Source organism: Amblyraja radiata, chromosome 18 (genome assembly GCF_010909765.2).
Source record: "Amblyraja radiata isolate CabotCenter1 chromosome 18, sAmbRad1.1.pri, whole genome shotgun sequence".
Taxonomy (NCBI): Eukaryota; Metazoa; Chordata; class Chondrichthyes; order Rajiformes; family Rajidae; genus Amblyraja; species Amblyraja radiata.
The window spans coordinates 30,052,867-30,076,445 of record NC_045973.1 but is presented as its reverse complement, the minus strand read 5'-3'; the positions used below and the strand labels follow the sequence as shown (position 1 = coordinate 30,076,445).

Genomic DNA, 23,579 nt, shown 5'->3' with positions numbered 1-23,579 from the left:
AGAGAGACGTCGGTCAGTAGGAAATGGGGGCGGGACATGATGATTCAGCGCGATGATTGGAGGAGGGAGGAGCGGGGGGGGGGGGGGGACGGAGGATAGAGCGCGGTGATTGGAGGAGGGAGACGTGGCACAGACCTGCGCCTCATCCGCAGCCAGGATCGATCCCGGCCGGGTCTCCGGCTCTGTCCCGCCCCCGCCCGAGTGCCCCCCCTCCCCCTCCCACGGGTGGCCAGAGAGGTCGGGAGACAGACGCAAGCTGTACCCTCAGCTAGTGCAGAGAAGCAGCGCTAAACCCAGCTCAACTCTGCCTGTCCCACCAGGTTAACCTGCCTGGGCTTGCGGGAAATATGGCCAGCGCGGAGAAGCAGCGCTGGTATACCGTCAGTCCAGTCAGGGCTGTAGGTTAACCTGGCGAGACAGGCAGAGTTGAGCTGAATTTAGTGCTGGATTGAGCCTCCGAAGCCACGCGCGCGTGTGTGTGAGTGTGCACATGCGCGCGTGGCCACCAAAAAATTGTGTCCCCCCTGTCCCCCGGTCCCCGCCATATTTTGATTGCGAGTTCCGTGCCTGACTAGAGATGCATATTATTGCTAAACTTATCGATGTAGCAATGGTTAGTTAACTGCTCAACAATGAAATCCTTTGGGTAAGTTTCCAAAAGATACTGCATTGGGCCGATACAGTGGTGCAGCGGTAGAGTTGCAGCCTCACAGTGTCAGAGGCCCAGCTTCCATCCTGACTATGGCTGCTGTCTGCACCAAGTTTGTATGTTCTCCACGTGACCACGTGGGTTTTCTCCGGGTACTCCGGTTTCCTCCCACATCTCAAAGATGTGCAGGTTTGTGGGTTGATTGGCTTCTGTACGTTGCCCCAAGTGTGCAGGGAGTGGATGAAAAAATAGGATAGCGTAGAAGTAATTTTTGTTAACTATCAGACTTCATTCAAGTGTATTGCACTTGAGTAAGCATTTGTCAAAATAATTTGTTTGCAGTCCCACTTTTCTAGTTTTTGCACAGTGATTGAAAATGAATAGTTTTTTAAAGTATTCCAAAAAACGTGCAGGTTTGTAGGTTAATTGGCTTCCCTAAAATTATCCCTAGTGTGTAGGATAGAACTAGTGTGTGGGTGAACTTTGGTCGGCATGGATTCGGTGGGCCGAAGGGCCTGTTTCCACGCTGAATCTCTAAACTAAATTAAACTAAACTTGTGCTAGGTTTTAACTCCTACCAACATGACCATTTCAGCTTGTGGTCGAATTTTTTGTCTTATCAGCCACAACCCTATCAGGTAAATATTTCCGAGGGTGAACATTTTAATCTTCTCACTCAACACTATATTTGTAAATGGCAACGAACAACAATTTTGCAAATTACTTGGAAACTGGTCGCTTAATTTTGGAAATCCCCTATGGATAGGAGAAGTAATGATGAAATAGTACTGATAAAAGATTACAAAACAACTTGCATCATATTCTGAACATCCTTTTGTGAAGTCAACTCTTTTTAGGTTTTTCACAACATTTTTTGCAGGCATCATCTCTTATCTAAAATTATATATGCTAAGTCAGGTAACTTTTAGTGGAATTACCCAGTGAGAATTTTTCTGTTTGTGAAACCTTTGTCATTCATGTTTAGAGTTAACTTGCTAGTAGCTAGATGTCATAATTCATATTTGCCTGTATGTCGCATTTTAATGTCAAAATGGCTTGATGTGCTTGGCCGTAGGAATTAATCTATGAAGTACATTAACTATAGTTAGATAAAAAACATAATAGTAATGGCATAATGGGCGGCACAGTAGCGTAGCAGTAGAATTGCTGTCTGACAGCGCCAGAGAACCGAGTTTGATCCTGACTACAGCTGCTGTCTGCACGGAGTTCTCCGGTATGGAGTTTGACCGTGTGGGTTTTCTCCGGGTGCTCCGGTTTCTTCCCACATTCCAAAGACGTGAATTTGTGTAGGTTAATTGGCTTCTGTAAAAATTGTCCCTAGTGTGTAGGATAGAACTAGTGTACGGGTGATTGCTGGTCAGCACGGACTTGGTGGGCTGAAGGGCCTGTTTCCACACCGTGTCTCTAGATGAAGCCTAAGACCAATCAATCTCTTTCATCTTTTAAAAAAAATAATTAGCAAGAGGGGAATCTGTTTCCTCTTCTTATTCCATTTGAACCACCATGTTTGATAGCACTGTTGTTCATTTACTGGAGGCCTGAACTATTAATCTATAAAAAAACAAAAATTACAGAGGTTCACGTGCCCACAGCTGCCTTTCATATGAACCTCCTCTAACGTGAAATACTGCATTCTGTACTCCCAATATGCCCTCCTTCACATCAGCGAGACCAAGCCTAGACGAAGCGAGTGTTTTTGTCGAACATTTACGCTTAGCTTCCCAAGGCCTGCTGGTTGCTAACAATTTTAATTCCCCTTCCCATTCCCATATTGACGTTTCTGTCCTGGGCCTCCTCCTTTGCCATTCTGAAACTGGAGAAATACTTGCAACAGTGGAGGACATCCCGGCTACGCTTGGCCAGGCCGACTCTGCAACGCCACCAGGACAACGGGCCTTCATGGTCAGGTCACTTACAACAACTGGGACTTTCTTCCTCCTCTTTTCCCTGTGCCCAATCCGATGTGCTCCCATTTCTCCCATTATCCTTCCCTCCCCTTCCTCCTGTCCCCTTCCATCTATATCCCTTCCAGTGGCTTCCCATTTTGCGTCACCTTCCTCCTTATCTTACAACCGTTTGTATTTTTCCCATCTCTGGTCCTTGTCCACCTATCTGCCTATCAAACTGCCCCCCTCAGCAGCTGAGCCCGTGTCTCTGGCGCTGTGAGGCAGCAGCTCTATCAGTATACCAATATGTACTATTATTTCAGAATATCAACTCTTTGCGTATTAAAGAAAAAAATCATTGCTTTTCTGTTCTCAATGATAAGAATGTAGAACAGTACAGCACTGGAACAGACCCTTCGGCCCACGATGGTTGTGCTGAACTTGATTACAAGTAAAGATGTGTTATTCCAGCAAAACCACAGTCACGTTTTCTGTTGTTGGTTTTTAGGTTGGGTGTCCACCACAGACTTCAAGAACTGCAGCTCAATGTTATATCAGGTACATAAGACAATGTGTGCATCAAGTGTTTAATGTATTTCAATTTCAGGCGGTACGTTGGCCCAGTGGTAGCGTTGTTGCCTTACAACGCCAGAGACTTGGATTCGATCCTGACCGCGGGTGCTGTCTGTGTGAAATTTGAACAATCTCGCTGTGACTGTGTGGGTTTTCTCCGGGAGCTCTGGTTTCCTTCCACATTCCAAAGACTTACAGGAGGTTCATTGGCTTCGGTAACAATTGTAAATTGTCCTTAGTGTGTAGGATAGTGCTAGCGTACAGAGTGATCGCTTGTCGGCGCAGACTCAGTGGGCCGTAGGGCCTGGTTTCATGATGTATCACTAAAGTCTAAAGTCCCCTCAACCTCCGACACTCCAGTGAAAACACTACATGTCTTTCCACCTCTCCTTGTAGCTAGCACACTCTCATCCAGACAACGTTGTTGTGAAGAAAGGAACTGCAGATGCTGATTTATACCGGCGATAGACACAGAGTGCTGGAGTAACTCCTTGGGTCAGGCAGCATCTCTGCAGAAAAAGGATGGGTGACGCTTCGGGTCAAGACCCTTCTTCAGACAGCGTTCCTAATTTCAGTGCCACAGTTCTTCTTTCGTGTCCATCTTCCATGTTCCAAATGTTGACATCGCTGTCATCGTCCGTCCTGAAAAGGACGCAAGCTTCCGGCGACAATCAGTGGGAGCCATCACTTGTTGCAATAGATGATGGTGGTAGCAGAATTAGCTCAGGATACTTCCAGTTTCCAGCCCCGCGACATGGACGCTTCTGCTATGGGGCTGAGTGCCGTAGTTGAGCATGTACATTCCTGACTGTCAGTGTTCCTGCTCCCTGCTACAGACTTCATAAAGAAACGTGCGGAGGATTGCATGCCAACAAAATCCTTCCGAGTGTTTCCTAATCAGAAGCCTTGGATGAACCATGAAATCCGCATTCTTCTGCAGACCAGGTGGTGATGAGGTGCATTGAGAGGCTGATCATGGCGCATATCAACTCCTACCTTGACAAAAACCTGGACCCACTGCAGTTTGCTTACCGCCACAACAGATCAATGGTGGATGCGATCTCACTGGCTCTCCACATCCGCTCTGGACCACTTGGACAACAAAAACTCATATGTCAGGCTGGTATTCATTGACTACAGCTCGGCATTTAATACAATAATCCCCTCCAAGCTGGTTACCAGCTCTCAGAACTGGGTCTCTGCACATCCCTCTGCAATAGGATCCTAGACTTCCTCATTCACAGACCACAGTCTGTCTGAATTGGTGGAAATGTGTCAGCCTCGATAACAATCAGCACGAGAGCACCTCAAGACTGCGTGCTCAGCCCCCTGCTTTACTCATTCTATACTCATGACTGCGTAGCCGGACATATTGCGGACTCCATCATCAAGTGCCGACGTCACCACTGTTGTGGGACGTATCACTGATGGGGACGAGTCAGAGTATAGAAGCGAGATCGACCGATTGACCAAATGGTGCCAGCACAATAACCTGGCTCTCAACATCAGCAAAACCAAGGAACTGATTGTGGACTTTGGAAGAGATAGGATGGGGCCCCACAGTCCCATTTATATGGTGGAAAGGGTCAAGAAGGGTCAAATTCCTGGGCGTTCATATTTCCGAAGATCTCTCTTGGTCCGAGAACACTAACGCAATCATAAAGAAAGCACATCAACGCCTCTACTTCCTGAGAAGATTACGGAGAGTCGGTATGTCAAGGAGGAGTCTCTCGAACTTCTACAGGTGCTCAGTAGAGAGCATACTGGCTTGGTACGTGCAACATAGTTGCATCGTGGCTTGGTACGGCAACCTGAGCGTCCAGGAGCAGAAAAGGCTGCAAAAAGTTGTAACCACTGCCCAGTCCATCATCGGTTCTGACCTCCCTACCATCGAGGGGATCTATCGCAGCCGCTGCCTCAAAAAGGCTGCCAGCATCATCAAGGACCCACACCATCCTGGCCACACACTCATCTCTCCGCTGCCATCGGGTGGAAGGTACAGGAGCCTGAAATCTGCAACATCCAGATTCAGGAACAGCTTCTTCCCCACAGCCATCAGACTATTAAACACAACTTCAAACAAACTAGGAACTATAACAACCTATTGCACTTTATCTGTTTACTGATGTGTGTATAAATATATATTCTGTGGTATATGGACACACTGAACTGTTCTGTATTTATGACTACAATATCCTGTTGTGCTGCAGCAATGCAAGAATTTCATTGTCCTATCTGGGACACATGACAATAAACTCTCTTGACTTGACTCTTGACTCCCTATCAATGTCAGTCATCTCAGGAAATCAGAACGGTGATGCAGAGGCCCCAGAGCTACTGAGGCAGCATGGGCTGGCCAAGTGTGCAGTTTGGTTTCACGTTTGTTCATTTTGGAATTTCTCAGTACATTTGTTCCCAGTGCTGGGTACGTGACGTCAGTGCGTGGAAACGTCAAGATGTGCAGGGGAAGCAGATGTGCATTGATCAGCAAGCATGTTATCTCACTCGGTGGTTGCAGATTGAGTGCAGACAGTTAGAGGTGACAGATCAGTGTTCTTCCCCTTTGTAGACGGTCGGCGACCGCTTGTTTCCTCTCCAGTTATGTGGGTTCAGTGGCAGCTGACGATGCTGGTGTGGGAATGTACACTCTGCCACAGGTGAAGCAGAAGGTCATAGAGTCATGCAGCCTGAAAACTAGCCCCAGCCCAACTTGCCCACGCCGACCAACATGCCCCATCTACTCTAGTCCAACCTACGTGCGAAAGGACCATATCCCTCGAAACCCATCCTATCCATGTACCTGTTTAAATGTTTCTGAAACATTGTGATAGTCCCTGCCTCAACTACCTCGTCCGGCAGCTCATTCCAGACACCCGCCACATTTTGTATAAATAAAGGTTGCCCCTCAGGTTCCTCGTAAATCTTTCCCCCATCACCTTATACCTACAGTATGTCCTCTGGTTCTCGATTCCCCTATTCTGACATTTACCCTGTCTGTAGGTGAGTGATTGGCGGACAGATGGGTGGGTGGGTGGCGGGTAAATTGATTCAACCTTGCTGTTTACACTGGGCTTCTGGTAGTGAGATGGAGCCACGCTGCAGCACAGAAACAGGCCCTTCGTCCCACCTAGTCCTCACCAACCACCAATCCTTACACTATTGCCCTTTCACTCTTACAGAACAGCTTGGTCTTTGGAACTTAGAGATACAGCACAGAAACAGGCCCTTTGGGCCACCGAGTCCGCGATGACCAGCGATCACCCCATAAACTGGCACTATCCCGCACATTAGAAACAATTTACATTTTTACCAAAGCCAATTAACCTACAAACCTGTACGCCTTTTGAGTGTGGGATGAAACTGGAGCACTCTGTCCCTCTCTCTTCATGAACCTGCTGTGTTCAATGGTTCCTTTATTACCATGTGTACCAAGGGACAGTGGGATTCTTTTTTTCCATAAAAATCAGTGAGATTATTGCCATACGTAAATTCAATCCCCAGTTAGAGCATAATGCACTATTGCCCATTGAGCCCATATGGCAAGTCGCCAGAATTTTGCCGCCATTTTACAGTCCCAGTTGCAGCTGGACATAAAGACCCGTTGCAGCCGTCGCTTCCATTTGGTCATCTTGCGAACCGGTCATCCCGCTCCTCGCCCGGCCATCATAAGTCATAAGATCTCCCTCCTGACCCTATTCTCCTGCCTTCTCCCCATAACCTCTGACACTTGTACTAATCAAACATCTGTCTATCTCTGCCTTAAAAATATCCACTGACTTGGCCTCCACAGCCTTCTGATGCAAAGAATTCCACAGATTCACCACCATCTGACTAAATACATGCTTCCTCATCTCCTTCCTAAAAGAAAGTCCTGTAATTCTGATGCTATGACTTTCATGCCCCTGAGGCGCCTACTGCAACCGACCTTGAAGACACGGAATGTAAGACCCCTCCCCCCCCAGTTCTTCCTACTGTCCCTTGCCCGACATCCACTGTCATCGCTGACTCTCTCCACCGGTTCCCGGTTTTCGGGGCGAGCAGGTACGGGCTTCCCTCTGCCGGTTCCACTCCGCCGTGGGTGAGCTGGGCCAGCTGACGGGGTATGGCCGGGCCTACTGCTTGGATCTTTGTATTCCTGCAGTCAGCTATTTATCACAGGAAGCAAGTGCAGGAGCCATAGATGGATTCATAGTCAGAACTTTGGAAACCAAGAATCTGGGTAGACAAGTTGAATTTTTTACAGGCTGCAACTCACCGCAAAGTGCTGGAGTAACTCAGCAGGTTGGACAGCAATCCTGCAGAACATGGATTGGCAACGTTTCAGATCAAGTTCAAGTTCAAGTGAGTTTATTGTCATGTGTCCCTGTATAGGACAATGAAATTCTTGCTTTGCTTAAGCACACAGAAAATATCGGGACCCTTCTTCAGACCTATCCATGTTCTCCAGGGATGCTGCCGGACCCACTGAGTTACTCCAGCACTTTGTGTCTTCTTCTGTAAACCAGCATCTGCAGTTCCTTGTTTCGACATTCTTCTTTTTTTAAGCACATCAGGTTTACTTGAAAATGTTTTATACTCTTGTGCAAGTACTGTACTGTAATGACTGGTAGGATCACAGCATGGTTCGATAATTCGAACGTTCAAGAACAAGGGAGGTTGCCGAAAGTGGTGGACATTGCATGGTCCATCAGGGATACTGACCTTCCCACATCTCACCATCGGAGGGATCGACAGGATTCGAGGCAGCTAATATCATCATAGACTCGCACCGCTCCGGCCATACTCTCATCTCACGGCTACCATCGGGAAGAAGGTCCAACAGCCTGAGAACCATCATGTTATTGAACCAACTCACACAATCCGAACCGCAACCAACAGTCTGTCTGATTTTTCGTCTTTTGTTTGTTATTTTTAGTGTGTTTTAAATGTTCTCTGGTTTGTTTTATATGGGGGGCGGGGGAGGGGGTCGGGGGAAACTTTTTTTCAGTTTCTTACGTTGCCGGAGATGCGATTGTTTTCCGGGTCGTATCTCTGGTCGCTCTGCGGCCTAACATCACGGGAGCTGGAGGCCTCGCTCGGGACTGACTTTGAGCCCCACCGCGGGGCTGTGGACTTATCATTGGAGTCGATTCCTTGCCTGGGATCGTTCCAACCGCGGCCTGCGGACTTTACCATCAAGGGCTCGAGGTCCCGGGTAGAGACCGAGTCGGGAGCTCCGGAAGTCGCACGACGTTCGACCAGTCCCGACCCGGGGTCCGATCGCCAGCGCGGGAGAGCTCAGATCCCCCCGATGCAGGAGCTGATCACCCGACGCGGAGGGCCCGACCACCGGCTGCGGGAGTAAGATCGTCATGTCAACAGAGGGCTCAAGGCCCCCGACCGTGGGAGAACAAAGAAGGGAAGAGATTGAACGATTTTTTTTCGCCTTCCATCACAGTGAGGAATGTGGAGGAGTCACTGTGGTGGATGTTTATGTTAAAATGTATTTTGTTCTAATGTATCTTGTTGTAAAATGTGTTCTGTTGCTCTTTATTTGTATAATTGACAAATGAAATTCCTCGCATGTTGCAAAATATACTTGGCTAATAAAATATTATTGTATTGTGTGGAGTTTGTATGTTCTCCCTGTGACCGCGTGGGTTTCCTCCGGGTGCTCCGGTTTCTTCCCACATCCCAAAGACATACAGGTTTGTAGGTTAATTGGCTTCTGTAAATTGTAAAAATTGTCCCCAGTGTGTAGGATAGTGCTACTGTTCGGGGTGATCGCTGGTCAGTGCAGACTCGGTGGACTGAAGGGCCTGTATCCATGCTGTATCTCGAAAACCATATCTAAAAGTGCTGGAGTAACTCAGGGAGTCAGGCAGTATATGTAAACATCACCTCTCCATTTTCTCCAGAGATGCCACTTGACCCACTGAGTTATTCCAGCATTTTGTGTCTGTCTTTCATATAAATAATCAGATAGGTTGTAAATCACCTCTTAGGAGTTAGTACTGAAAATCGCAGAAAATAATGGCATGGAAGTTCATTTGTCCCAATGTATCCCACTCTTCCATCAGTGGTTTATCATTTCTGCGGAACAATATTGTCTCCCATCAGCTGCCTACCAAGGGCTAATCTGTATCAACTCAAGTGAACTCGGAAAAACTCATATCAGTGAAATCTTGTTTGACCGCTAAATCAGAATCAATGCTGGTCTCAGTGATAGATAGGAGTGTGTTTATTTTAGTTTGTTTGACAGCAGGGAGTCAGTGGGTTCGTCAGGGACACCAAGAATAGTATGTTAATCAGTGGCTTGCTGAAGGAGAATTCAGGAGAAATGTCTTTGCTCGGCAGATGCTTTTAAAATGTGGAACCTATCGCCCGCAAGAAGCAGTTGGGGCGAGTAACAGAGATGCATTAGGAAGTAGATGCATTGCCAGAGAAGGCCATGGAGACCAAGTCTTTAGACTTTAGACAATAGAGATACAGCGTGGAAACAGGCCCTTCGGCCCACTGAGTCTGTGCCAACCGGCGATGTACACTGGAACTATCCAACACACTAGGGACAATTTATAATTTACAGAAGCCAATCAATCTACAAACCTGTACATTTTTAGAGTGTGGGAGGAAACCGGAACGCCCGGTGAAAACCCATGCGGTCACAGGGAGGACGTACAAAACTCAGTACAGACGGCACCCGTGTTCAGGATCGAACCCGGGTGTCTGCCGTTGTAAGGCTGCAACTCTTATCACTGCACCACCATGCCACATGAGTCAATGGATATTTTTAAGGCACAGATTGACAGATTCTGGTTTGGTAAGGGTGTCAGGGGTTAAGGGGAGAGGGCAGGAGGGTGGTGTTGAGGGGGAAAGATAGATCAGCCATGGTTGAATGTCAGAGTAGACTTGATGGGCCGAATGGCCTAATTCTGCTCCTATACCTTATGAGTTAGATTTAGCTCTGAGGGCTAAAAGAATCAAGGATATGGGGAAAAAGCAGGAACGGGGTACTGGTTTTAGATTATCAGGCATGATCATATTGAATGGCAGTGCGGGCTCAAAGGGCCGAATGACCTACTCCTGCACCTAAGTTTCAATGAGCTTATGAAACTTTAACTCACGAGGGAGTAAAATAGAAGATATTAATGGGGTTAGTTGAAGGAAGGTGGAGTTGACATTTGTATGGAACATGGCCATGTAAATATTTTATTTAAATCTTACTTGGCTAATTGCTAACTTTATGTAATCGGCAGATGGCAAATTACATTTTTCTCCTCACAGTTCAGAGTTCATTAAGATTTATGATTACTGTAAATATATCATATGTTCTGTACTGTAGGATCATCTATTTATATATTGAACATATTTTAATTATTTTAAAACCTACTGGGGTCAACTTTAAATCCAGTAACGCAAGATCCTTGGAAACACAACAGCTAAATGCAAATTGCTAGAGTAACTCAGCGGGTCAGGCAGTATCTTTGGAGGGAATGGATGGACGTTTCTGGTCGGAACCCTCAGGCTGATGGAGTTGGGAAGGAGAAAGCTGGACAAGAGAGGTGGCAGTAGGCCAAAGCTTGACAAGTGATAGGTGGATATGGATGAGGAGAGGGAGGGGACCTTGATGTCCTCTTCCCTGGGGAGAACACAGAACAGTACAGCACAAGGACAGGCCCTTCAGCCCACAATGTCTGTGCTGAACATGATGCCAAGACCAACTCTTATCTGCCTGCACATAATGTGCATCTCCCCATCCCTTACATAACCATGTGCATATCCAAAAGGCCTCTTAAATGCCACTATCGTATCTGCCTCCGGCAGCACATGCCAGGCACTCAACACCCTCTGTATAAAACAACTTGCCCTGTACATCTGTTAAACTTTGCTCCTCTCACCTTAAAGCAAAGCTTTCTAGTATGTGATATTTCCATCATTGGAAATAGGTTTGGACGGTCAACCCTATCTATGCCTCTCATACGGTCTCCCCGCTACCTCTGGCGTTCCGATGAAAACAACCCAAGTCTGTCTAACCTTTCCCTGTTTCTAATACCTTCTAATCCAGGCATAATTACGGTAAACCCCATCTGTACCCTTCCCAAAACCTCCACGTCCTTCCTGTAATGGGACGACCAGAGCCGCGCACAATACTCCAAAAGCGGCCTAACTAAAGTTCTATAAAGTTGCATCATGATTTCATAACTCTTATACTCAATGCCCTGCCAATGAATGCAAGCATAACATACAGGTATGCCTTCCTTACCACTCTATCTACTTGTGTTGCCACTTTCAGAAAGTTATAGGCTTGGACGCCAAGATCCCTCTGGACATCAATGCTGTTAAGGGCCATACCATTAATTGTATATTTTCCCTTACAACCTCTCAAAGGCAGGATTGTCCGACTTATTCGGACAACTGGATTAAGGGAGTATTAGCTACAAGGATAGGTTGTGCAGGAAGGAACTGCAGATGTTGGTTTAAACCGAAGATAGACACAAAATGCTGGAGTAACACAGCGAGACAGGCAGCATCTCTGGAGAGAAGGAATGGGTGGCATTTCGGGTCGAGACTTTTCGTCAGACTGATACAAAGTTGCATTGTTTTCACTAGAATGCTGAAGGTTGAGGCATGTGATAGGAGTTTATAAAATTATGAGAGGCATAGATAGGGTAGACAGTCAGAACCTTTTCCCCTTAATGGAAATATCAAAGAGCAGAGGGCATAGATTTATGGTGAGAAGGGCAAAGTTTAAAGGAGATGTGTGTGTCGAGAGTTTACTTCAATTTACTTCAGTGTATTATGTACACTGCCAATGGTGGTGGTGGTGGAAACAGATACAATAATGGTATTTAAGAGGCTTTTACATAGGCATGTGCATATGCTGGGAATGGAAGATATAGATCACGTGCAGGCAGATAGATTAGTTATCCTGGCACCGTATCCAGCACAGCCATTGTGGGCCGAATGGCCTGTTCCTGTGCCGTACTGTTGTACGTTCTATGTACAATAGGCTCTTTATAACTTTGTTTAAGAGGAATAGTAACCTGTAACCCATTCAATAAATTCATTCTTTCCAACTTCCATAATTACAACTTTTGCAACCTGGAAGATGATTGCTGTCGTATTTATTGCTTTTAATTGCCTGTGGGTGAAGTATTTGGTAAGCTCTAACTCTGAGCTGACAAAGATATTTTGATACAGCAGCACTAATTACTACATTTACACTTCAAATACGATTACATTGCTTTCAAAGAGGCGATAAATGTAATTCTACTTATAATGCAGCTTTATTGACAGTATGAATACATTGCAGGAACCAAGATTCTCACATACAGTATTCACCAGCAATTTGACATCTGAAAAATGTTCCAAGCAGCTTCCATTGTCTCTCTGTTGATTACTAATTCTTAATTTTCCCCAATTATTATTAAATCCTTAGCCACAACACTCTAAGTCAGATGAAACTTCATTTGAGAAACTGAAGCACGAAAGCTGGACTGATCCACCCAGTACCAACGAATAGGACACTGAACATAGAACAGTCTAGCACAGGAACAGACCCTTCGGCCCACAATGTCCTGCCGAACGATTCTATCTCCTCTGCCTGTACCTGATCCATACCCCACCATTCCCTGCATCTCCATGTGCCTTCCTAAAAATCTCTTACTGTATACACCACTATCATATCTGGCTCCACCACCACCCCGAGCCTGTGCATTCCAGGCACTCACTACCCTCTGTGTAAATAAATTGCATGCACATCTCCTTTAAACTTTGCGGCCTCTCACCTTAAACATATGCCCTCAAGTCTTTGACATTACCACCATGAATAAAAGGTTCTGACTGTCTACCCTGTCTATTCCTCTCATCATTTTGTATATTTTTTATCAGGTCTTTCCACAACCTCCAATGATACCAAGCTCCCATTTATTTTTGATGGCCATAAAAGAACCAGGCACTGTTCCAATATACGCAAGGTAGTTCAGCCTGATGTGCAGCCCAATATGCACCTAGCAACCAACATTACTGAAAAGCAGCATCTGGAAAAAATGGATCAGTGACATTTCGGGTCTGGACCCTTCTTCAGACTGATAGACTAGAATCAGTCTTGAGAAAGGTCCCAACTCAAATTGTCCCTTATCTACATTCTCCAGAGACATTGCCTGACCAGCATTTTATGTCTATCTTTAGTATAAACCAGCATCTGCAGTTCCTTTTTATTCTTCCCTTTTTCTTCCCAGCTGTTATCAGGCAACCAAAACTTCTTCTCACCAGCTAGAGAGCTGGCCCAACTACCTCATTGGAGACCTTTGCACTATCTTTAATCGGACTTTATCTTGCACTAAACGTTATGCCCTTTATCCAGTATCTGTACACTGTGGACGGCTTGATTGTAATCATGTAAGTGTAGAAAGAAACTGCAGATGCTGGTTTGTCCCAAAGAAAGACAAGAAATGCTGGAGTAACTCAACGGGTCAAGCAGCATCTATGGAGATGTGGAATAGGTGAAGTTTCAGGTCAAAACCCTTTTTTTCTGGTTATAGACTGGTTCACGCGCAACAAAGAGCTGTCCACTGTAACTCAGTACATGTAAAAATACAGTAATAAGTAATTTAACTACTTTAATCTCTAGCCTTTTCCTCATCATGAAAGTATTTTTGTTTATCCAGTTATTCGTATATTTGCTGCGATATTTGTTTTATGGCGACATGGTTGAGTTCAGCAAAATGCATTGTGGCATCAGCCCTAAACATGCATTTGTGTTGCACAGATGCCTGTGAACTGGTTCGAGTCTGTGGAGCTGTGGATGTTATTGTCAGCAACCCTCCATATGTATTCCATGAAGATATGTCTGGGTTAATGCCGGATATCCTCAGGTAAATCCAACAGAAAAGATTCCTCGCGCTTCCTTATATATTGCGCCAGAGACGTGTTGTTCAATCCTGACCTCGTGGGCTGTCTATGCGAAGATTGCCTGTTCTCCCTGTGACCGCGGGTGGGTTTCCTCCCACATCCCAATGACGTGCAGGTTTGTCGGTTTTAATTGCCCCCAATGTTGAGAAAGTGGGATAATATAGAACTAATGTGAGCATGTGATTGATTGTCAGCATGGGCTCTGTGGGCTGAAGGGCCGCTTTCCCTGCTGTATCTCCAAAACTAAATCTAAGGTTAGAGGGGAAAGATTTAACAGGGTCCAGAGCGGCAAATTCTTCACACACACAATGTGGTAGGTGTATGGAACAATCTGCCAGAAGAAGTAATTGAAGGAGGTACATCAGAGCATTTAAAATACATTTGAACAGGCACATGGAAAGGATGTGGAAGCAGTGTGTAAACAGGCTCTTTGGCTCAACTTGCCCACATTGACCAACATGTCCCACCTACACTAGTCCCACCTGCCAGCGTTTGGCCTATATCCCTCTAAACCTGTACTATCCATGTAGGAAAGGTTTAGAGAGATATGGGCCCGGCGTGAACATATGGGACTAACTTCAATGGGACATCTTGGTTGATGGAGGAATAGGGCCTATTATGTTGGCTGCTTTCCCCAAGTATAGATGGATGGGGGAAGTTGTTTTTCAGCTTGATGTTGTCAAGCAAGAAAGGCTGCAGAGAAGATTTACAAGAATGTTGCCAGGACTCGAGGGCTTGAGCTATAGGGAGAGGTTGAGCAGGCTAGGACTTTATTCCTTGGAGCACAGGAGGATGAGGGGTATTCTTATAGAGGTGTACAAGATCACGAGAGGAATAAGTAGGGTAAACACACAGAGTCGCTTACCCAGAGTATGGGAATTGAGAATCAGAGGACATAGGTTTCAGAGGACATGAGGGGGGGATAGATTTAGTAGGAACTTGAGGGGTACCTTTTTAACACAAAGGGTGTTGGGTGTATGGAACGAACTGCCGGAGGAAGTACCCGCTGAATGACTCCAGCACTTTCTGTATTTATTTGTAAACCAACATCTGCAGTTTCTTGTTTCTACAAAAAAAAATCAAGAATTTAATGAAAGCTTCTTTAACTTAATGCCTCCAGGTATGAAGACCATGATGCCTTGAATGGAGGAGTGGATGGAATGGATGTCATTAGAGCAATACTGCAACTTGCTGCAAACGTTCTGAAGGACAATGGGTTAGTGTGGCTTATTACTACAATCTAGCATGAAAATGTTGTCCTAAGTATTATTTTTGTTTTGATTATGTATTATTGGAACATCAGCAGAGTAAGGTTTGATTAGTATGGGTGTCAGGGGGTTGGGGGAAAGGGCAGGAGAATGGGATTGAGAGTGAAAGATAGGTCAGCCAGGATTATACGGCAGAGTAGACTTGATGGGCCGAATTGCCTAATTCTGCTCCTACAACTTATGGACTCATCACATACTGGTTGGTCATGCGAAGGTCGCCTCTCAGGTTCCTATTCCCCTCTCTCATTAAACCCATGTCCTCAGGTTCTGAGAGGAGAGCGGAGGGAGGTGGTGTGAAGGGTAGAATGAGCTGCCAGATGAGTTAGTTGAGGCAGCAGTTAAAAGACATTTTGGCAAGTACGTGGATAGGAAAGGTTTTGAGAGATATGGGCCAAACACTGTAGTTGGGGCCTTAGTCAGCACGGACAAGTCGGTCTCCAGGGGTTGTTTCCGTGCTGGATGACTCTGAATCCATCACTGATGGGACAGGAATAATGATCTCAGTGGGAACACCATGTCCTCCAAGTTCCTCTCTGTGCCTTTCTGAACTGGATGTACATCCAGGATTTCTGTCCAGCAACTATCAACAAAGGATAATTTATGTCCAAGTGTGAGTGGTGTTTGCTTTGAATGTGATGGCTCTCTCCGGGGATATTAAGGAACTATGGTTAATTTCACATCCTTATTCAGTCTTGTTACTTTCTATTAAATATTAGGAGGAATTCCTATCAGGATCAAAGTATGTAAAGGGGTGGAGCAGCGGTAGAGTTGTCTTGTAGTGCCAGAGACCCAGGTTGGATCCTGACTACAGGTGATATCTGTATGGAAGGTACACAAAAATGCTGGAGAAACTCAGCGGGTGCAGCAGCATCTATGGAGCGAAGGAAATAGGCAACGTTTCGGGCCGAAACCCTTCTTCAGACTGATCAACGTTTCGGGCCGAAACCCTTCTTCAGACAGATATCTGTATGGAGTTTAGACGTTCTCCCTATGACCGTGTGGGTTTTCTCGGGGTGCTCCAGTTTCCTTCTATAATCCAAAGACGCGTGGATTTGTAGATTAATTAGCCTCTGTAAATTGTAACTTGTCCCTAGAGTGTAGGATAGTCGCTGGTCTGCACGGATTTGGTGGGCTGAAGGGCCTGTTTCCATAAAGCGTGGAAGGACCTGTTTCCATTCCTGCTGATTACAATGCCCCCATCTAAGTTAGTCCAATTTGCCTGTATTTGCCCATATCCCTCTAACTTTCCCTATCCTTGTGCCTGTCCTAGTGCCTTTTAAATGCTACTATTGTGCCTGCCTCAACTACCTCCTCTGGCAGCTCATTCCATACACCCACCACCATCTGAGTAAAATAGGTTCCCCTCAGGTTCCTATTACTTTTCCCCTCTCACCTTAAACTTATGTTCTCTGGTTTTTGGTTCTGTGCATTCACACTATCTTGTAAATATGGAATATGTTACATTGCATAAAAATCTTCTCATGACTTACAAGAGGAGTCATTTTATTTTGCTGCACCATGAGCATGTGTGTCCATGGGTGGTCATTAATTTCTTTCTCCAGCAGATGGAGCCAGAGACACCTGGAGGCAATAGATTCCGAGTAACAGACGCGAAATAACTTTATTTTAGTCTTTGTCAGGGATAAGAAATGTGGCGAATCCTGGAAAGTAAGAAATAGTAAAATAATTAGATGGGGGAAAGAAACAAATTCAATGTCCAGAAATTAAGCCTACACAGTGGCACAGCTGGTAGCGTTGTTGCCTCACAGCACCAGAGACCAGGACTCGATCCTGACCTCGGGTGCTGTCTGTGCGGAGTTTGCACGTTCTTCCTGTGACCGCGTGGGATTCCTCCGGGTCCTCCGGTTTCCACTTATATTACAAAACCAAGCGGGTTTGTGGGTTAATTGGCTTCTGTAAATTAGTGCGTAGTGCGTAGAGAGTGGATGTGAAAGTGGGATAACATAGAACCAGTGTGAACGGGTGATCGATTGTCAGCATTGACTCAGTGGGCTGAAGGGCCTGTTTCCACGCCGTATCTCTAAACTAAACTAAAGACTGGTCCCTTGCACACAAAAACTTTGCAATCGGACAAAAACATATTTGAAACAGAATGAGGTTGGATTTACATATTTCTACAAGAATCTACATATTTCCCAATTTGACCACATCGAGTTTCTCTCGCTTTATGGTTGTTCGGATCACAGAAGGGCAGCAGTCAAGGGCAGCTGCCAAACAGCAAGGCAAGAGACACACACAAAGTGCCGGAGCAACTCGGCGGGTCAGGCAGCATCTCTGGAGAACATGGATAGGTGACGTTTCAAGTCAGGACTCATCTTCAAGCTTCGGATCTCAATCAGAAACGACACCCATCCATGTTCGCAAGAGGTGCTGCCTACCCCGCTTAGTTACACCAGCACTTTGTGTACTCTTGTGTATGAACCAGCATCTGCATTTCTTTATTTTTACAAGAGGGATAAAGGAATAGCCAGAGTGCCAGGTACCCTTGGTGATACTTGACGGTGGTGTAGCAGTGGTTTAGAGAGTTCAGAGAGATACAGCATGGAGACAGGCCCTTCAGCCCATCGAGTCGGCGTTGACCAGCAATCACCCACATAATACTTCTATCCTGCACACTGGGGACAATTTACAGACCTACAGTCTATATCATTATTTATATGTTTTCATCACAGCTCGTGGAAGCCACTAAAAGACAACCCAATAATGTGGGATAATTAGGCACTGTGGTGCAGCTGGTAGAGCTGCTGCCTCAAAGCACCAGTAACCTGGGTTCGATCGTGACCTCGGGTTCTATCTGTGTGGAGTTTGCTCGTTCTCCCTGTGACTATGGGTGCTCCAGCTTTCCTCCCACATCCCAAAGACGTACTGGTTTGTAGGCTAATTGGCCCTCTGTAAAATTGCCCCACGTGTGTAGGGAGTGGATGCAAAAGTGGGATAACATAAGCAGGTGATTGAGGATTCAGCATGGACTCGGTGGGCCGAAGGGCCTGTTTCCATGCTGTATCTCGAAACTAAAACGAGACGTAAGTATGCCGCACATCAGAAGATTGGTGTTTAAGGGAAGAACAGAACATTAAGTACTCTAGTTAAATAAATAGAGCTCACCCCTTTCCAACTGGGAATTCACATTCTGAATTCTCAAGAACAGTCACTTTTAATAGCCCAATTTTTACTAGGAATTCAGAATTAATGTTTCAGGTCAAGTGTCAATTGTGAATACTAATCATCATTAAATATTTATATTAAAATGTTTGATACAGTCCAGGATGTACTGATTTTTATCAACCTAAATTTCCAACGAATTGGAAAGAACAATATTCTTAAAATAACTGGAATTACGTGCAAATATTTCTTCTTTGGATCAGGATATATTGAATTTGGTCCAAGTGTTTCTGCTGCATGGATTAGAATTTACCACAGAGAATTTATTAAATGCTTTTTATTATTCATCTCGTGTTTGAATGGTTTAGTTTAGTTTACTGTAGAGATACAGCACAAAATCAGGCCCTTTGGCCCGCAGATTCCGCACCGACCAGCGATCTCCGTACACTAACACTGTCCTACAGACTAGGGACACTTCACAATTTTTACCGAAGCTAAGTAATCTGCGAACCTGCACATCATTGGCTTGTGGGAGGAAATGGAGCACCCGGAGAAAACCCATGCAGTCACAGGGAGAACGTGCAAACTCCATACAGACAGCAGCCGTAGCCAGGATTGAACCCGAGTTTCTGGCACTGGAAGGCAGCAACTCTTTTGCTGTGGCACTGTTCGGCCCTAAATCTAATATCTAAACCTAAGTTTAATATCTGACCAGATCGTCGCTGTAAGTACAATACTCCTACAGTGCTATTCACGTGTTAATTATAAGCAAGTCACCTGTATTTTGATTAAAAAAACGAGTGGGCCATCTTACCACTGCCTGTCCTTACCTGACCTCAATCTGAATGTTTCAGTCAAATAATGTAATTTGATTGAGATTTTGAGAAGTTTACTCAGCTTGATGAAGGGAGGCTGATACATATTGTGAATAGATATTTATGAACAAAACACAAAGTGTTGGAGTAACTGGGATGGTACAGTGGTGCAGCGGTAGAGTTGCTGCATTATAGCGTTAGAGACCCAGGTTTGATCCTGACCATGGGTGCTGTCTGTACGAAGTTTGCATGTTCACCCTGTGACCACGTGGGTTTTCTCCTGGTGCTCCGGTTTCCTCCCACATTCCAAAGACATGCAGGTTTATAGGTTGAAAGGCTTTTGCAAATTGCCCCTATTGTGTCGGACAGTACTAGTGTGCGGGTGACCACTGGTGGGCGCGGACTCAGTGGGCTAACTGGCCTGTTTCCACGCTGTTTTTCTAAACTAAACTAAAACTCAGCAGGTCAGGCAGCATCAATGGAGGGAATGGACAGGCGAGTCTGAAGAAGGGTCCCGACTCGAAATGTAGGCTTCCCATTCCCTCCCCAAATGTTGCCTGACCTACTGAGTTACTTCAGAATGTTGTGTGTTAGTTTTACTTTAGATCTGTTTAAATCCTCAGGATGGAAATGTCAAAGACAACTTGGCATAGCTTTAAGGTGAGAGGGGCAACGTTTAAAGGAGATGTGCGTACCAATTGTTTTTTACACAGGGAGTGGTGATGGGTTTGGTAAAAACTGCCAGGGGTGGTGGTGGAAGTAGAAATGATAGTGGCGTTTAAGAGGCTTTTGGATAGGCACGTGGAAATGCGGCGAATGGAGGCATATGGATTTTGTGCAGGCTAGAGCAGATTAGTTTAAAGGGGATATGGATTAAGTGAAGGCAGATAAGAGTTAGTCTTGGCATCATGTTTAGCATGGACATTGTGGCATGCAGGGCCTGTTCCTGAGCTGTACTGTCCTGTTCTATGTTAAGGTCATAAGGAATAGTAGAATTAGGCCATTCGGCCCATCAATTCTACTCCACCATTCAATTATGGCTGATAACTATATCTCTCCCTCGTAACCCAATTCTCCTGCCTTCTCCCCATAACCTCTATCTATCTATCTATCTTAAAAAGTATCCACTGACTTGGCCTCTACAGCCTCTGCAAAGAATTCCACAGATTCACCACCCTCCGACTAAATAAATTTCTCCTCATCTCCTTCCTAAATGAACGTCCTTTAATTCGAAGACCTCTAGTTCTAGACTCTCCCACTCATGGAAACATCCTCTCTATGTTTTAAAATACTCAAAATGCTGGAAATACTCAGCAGCTCAGGAAACATCTGTGGAAAGTAAAAGAAAGTTTCAGATCCAAGACCCTTTGTCGGTTCTGCATCTGTAGTTGTTAGGATTTTTGAAAAATATTTTGAAATTATGCTTCAAGTGGAATTTAATTTAAATTGCTTTCTTTCCCTGCTAAATTGTCCCTTTAGCGACGTATTTCCACTGTCGGTTCTCACGAATGCACTCACTCGGTTAAAACTCTGGGAACATTTTATGATAACTTTCCCGGCACTGAAAATTCAACATCATTATGTTATTATTTGTTGCTGCCGTTGCCAAGCTTCATAGGGCCTCACAATCTAGGGGGCCTCTGGCCAAGGTGTTTTTTTCCCAGAATAAAAGAAATCCAGAGAAAAAAAAAACGAGCGCTATCAGAGTTTCCACTTTGACGGAAATTACCCGAAGTTCTGGTTCCGCCCGCTGGAAGTTTTGGGGGAAAAAATTGCGACCATCCCGGTTTCACCCAACCTGCGCAGTTGGGGGAAACCGGTGACACAGTAGCGACGCAAAATGACGTTGTCTCTCCGCGCGTGCGCAGTGGGCCCGGGCAGTTTCAGATCTCCATTTGCACTCCACACAATCACCTCGATGCCTCGTGTCTACCAAAGATCCTAGATGTCTACTCCAGGTAAGTAGTGGAATATTGCGTTACGGGAGTGCCCGTTTCTCCGGGCGGGGGGGGGCTGCGGTGTCAGCGGCACGGAGTCGGAGCCTCGCTGCGTGGGAGAGAGAGAGAGGAGGAGGGAGGGAGAGAGAGAGGGGGGGATGTGAGAGGGGAAAAGGGGGGGTTGAGACAGAGGGAGAGAGAGAGGGAGGGGAGAGAGAGAGAGAGGGGGAGAGAGAGTGGGAGGGGGGAGAGAGAGGTGGGGAGGGAAAGAGGTGGAGGGAGAGGGGGAAGTAGTAGGGGGGAGAGTGAAAGGGGGATTATCTTTAGTGAGATTGCAAAATTAAGGTAGGTTTTAGAGCAATTATAATTTCTCCTCCATATACATAATATCAAACAATTGGAACTGCTTTCTTTTCCTTGATAACACTACTGAAAAATATGTATTCCATAGTTTGCGACTTTCATTTTGCATCATATTTTTAATGTGCACACACTAACACAGTCGAACAGTAACAGGCATTCAAATCAACACACAAAACATTTTCTAAAAAAAAGTTTATTTACTGCAAAAACTTACAGTATTTTATTTGCAGTGTTTGCATGCTCCTTTGTAACATTTTACAGTACAACTTGATTATTAAAACAAGGACAGCTTCAATTCTTGATTAAAAAAGATGTATACAACAATGACCCCAATCATCCCATTCCAACCACTCATTACTCTTGACACAACCAAAATTATTTCTGAAATATTGGTGCAAAAATGCTCCAAAATAAGGCTCAAAAAGCACCAGAGAGCATCTAAAACCCCAGGGCTTACAGTGCCCTTAAGCGGGCCCTGGACCCCGGCCGCAAGGGTCTTTAAGCTTCACGCTTGTGATATGCGCTGCGTGCACTTATTTCACATACATTTTTTGTAATCCTGCCATGCCACCCCCCTTTTTGAAAAGCTTCGTACGAGCCTGGTGTATAATAATTTTGACTGTCATAGGCCTTTCTTACATATGCTGTCACAACGCACTGTAGTCTCTAAACAACACCTCAGTAATTTTCCTTGCCCTCCATTTCAGAAAAACTGTGTTTTAGGCCGATAACTCGACACTAGCACTGGCAATAAATAAAAAATGCAGCTTTCAAGCCTTTATCTCAATGGCCACGCTCGGCTGCACATCGGTGTCAATCTGGTGGACTCTTCCATCTTCCTCTCGTCGTGGGGGTAGGGGATTGGGTGGGGCCTCACAAGTGGAATAGCGTAGGGCCTCTCTTCATCTAAATCCGGCCCTGCAGGAACCTGAGGGGTAACATTTTCACACAAAGGGTGGTGTGTGTATGGAACGAGCTGCTAGAGGAGGCAATTGAGACAGGTACTATCGCAATGTTTAAGAAACAGTTTGCCAGGTACATGGACAGGACAGATTTAGAGGGATATGGGTCAAACGCAGGCAGGTACGACTAGTGTAGACAGGACGTGTTGGTCAGTGTGGGCAAGTTGGGCCGAAGGGCCTTTTTCCACTGTATAACTCTGTGACTCTATAACATGGCAGACGTTCACTTTTTGGAGCAATTAACCCAATTCAAAATGTCTTTAGGTTCAGGTTTATTTTGTCACATGTACTGAGAAACAGTGAAAAGTTTTGCTTTGCACTCTATCCATCAGATCAGATAAGGTCCGTAAAGTTCATAAGACATAGCAGGATTAGGCCATTCGGCCCATCGAGTCTGCTCCGCCATTTGCTCTTGGCTGATCTATTTTTCAGAAACAGTTGTAAACAGCAGGTCTTGTCGTACCTGCAGAGAAAGACACACAAGAAACGTTTCAGGTCAGAAATATTTTGTTTTCAGATCAAACAAAGGATTTGCAAACTGATAATAACTCCACAGATGCCACCAATGTTCACAGCATTTTCTCTTCTTATTTTACATTTCCAGTATCTGCTGATTTTCCGATAATCACGATTCTACTTCAGTGCCACGGAGTTGAATTTCTCAACTCCTTTCTCATTTTACACCGATTGTCTTCAATCTGCTGAACCTTTCCAGTACTACATGTTCTTCTTATTCCAGTTCGTAGCTTTTCCCTGAATGAAAGATTTCTATTTGACTGTTCCCACACACACCAGATCTCTTGTTAATGTTATTCAGTAGCTAGACAGTTTAGTCAGATATAATTACAATTTTAAACTTGTGCCAATTTTTTTGCTGTGTTTATGAAGTCCAGTCGGTCTCTCCTCAGATTTTACACCAGTCCAACATCTCAGTAAACATGTTCCACCCAGTGCCTTGATTAATTGACACAAGGAACTGCAGATGCTTGTGAACGGAAATAAAAAGACACAAGTGCTGGAGTAACTCAGCGGGTCAGGCAGGCGGTACCCGGACGTGGTGTCGAAGGACGAGAAGCCAAAGCAAAGAAG

General features: G+C 45.3%; 1 protein-coding gene and 1 long non-coding RNA gene across 4 annotated transcripts in view; one reads left to right on the top strand and one right to left on the bottom strand.

The window, feature by feature from the left end:
• The window catches only part of hemk1 (HemK methyltransferase family member 1), a 74,088-nt gene that overhangs the window by 44,142 nt on the left and 6,367 nt on the right, over positions 1-23,579 (top strand). For all 3 annotated transcript variants that reach the window (XM_033037023.1, XM_033037024.1, XM_033037022.1), the window contains 3 exons: positions 3,065-3,114; positions 13,880-13,985; positions 15,143-15,238. In XM_033037023.1, the coding sequence (XP_032892914.1) occupies positions 3,065-3,114; positions 13,880-13,985; positions 15,143-15,238 (252 nt within the window). The remainder of the gene's footprint in view (positions 1-3,064; positions 3,115-13,879; positions 13,986-15,142; positions 15,239-23,579) is intronic.
• On the bottom strand, positions 461-12,796 carry LOC116983320. Its single transcript, XR_004414668.1, has 3 exons — positions 12,785-12,796; positions 6,462-6,469; positions 461-567 (listed from the first exon to the last, which is right to left on the bottom strand). It is a non-coding gene; the product is annotated as an uncharacterized LOC116983320 (long non-coding RNA).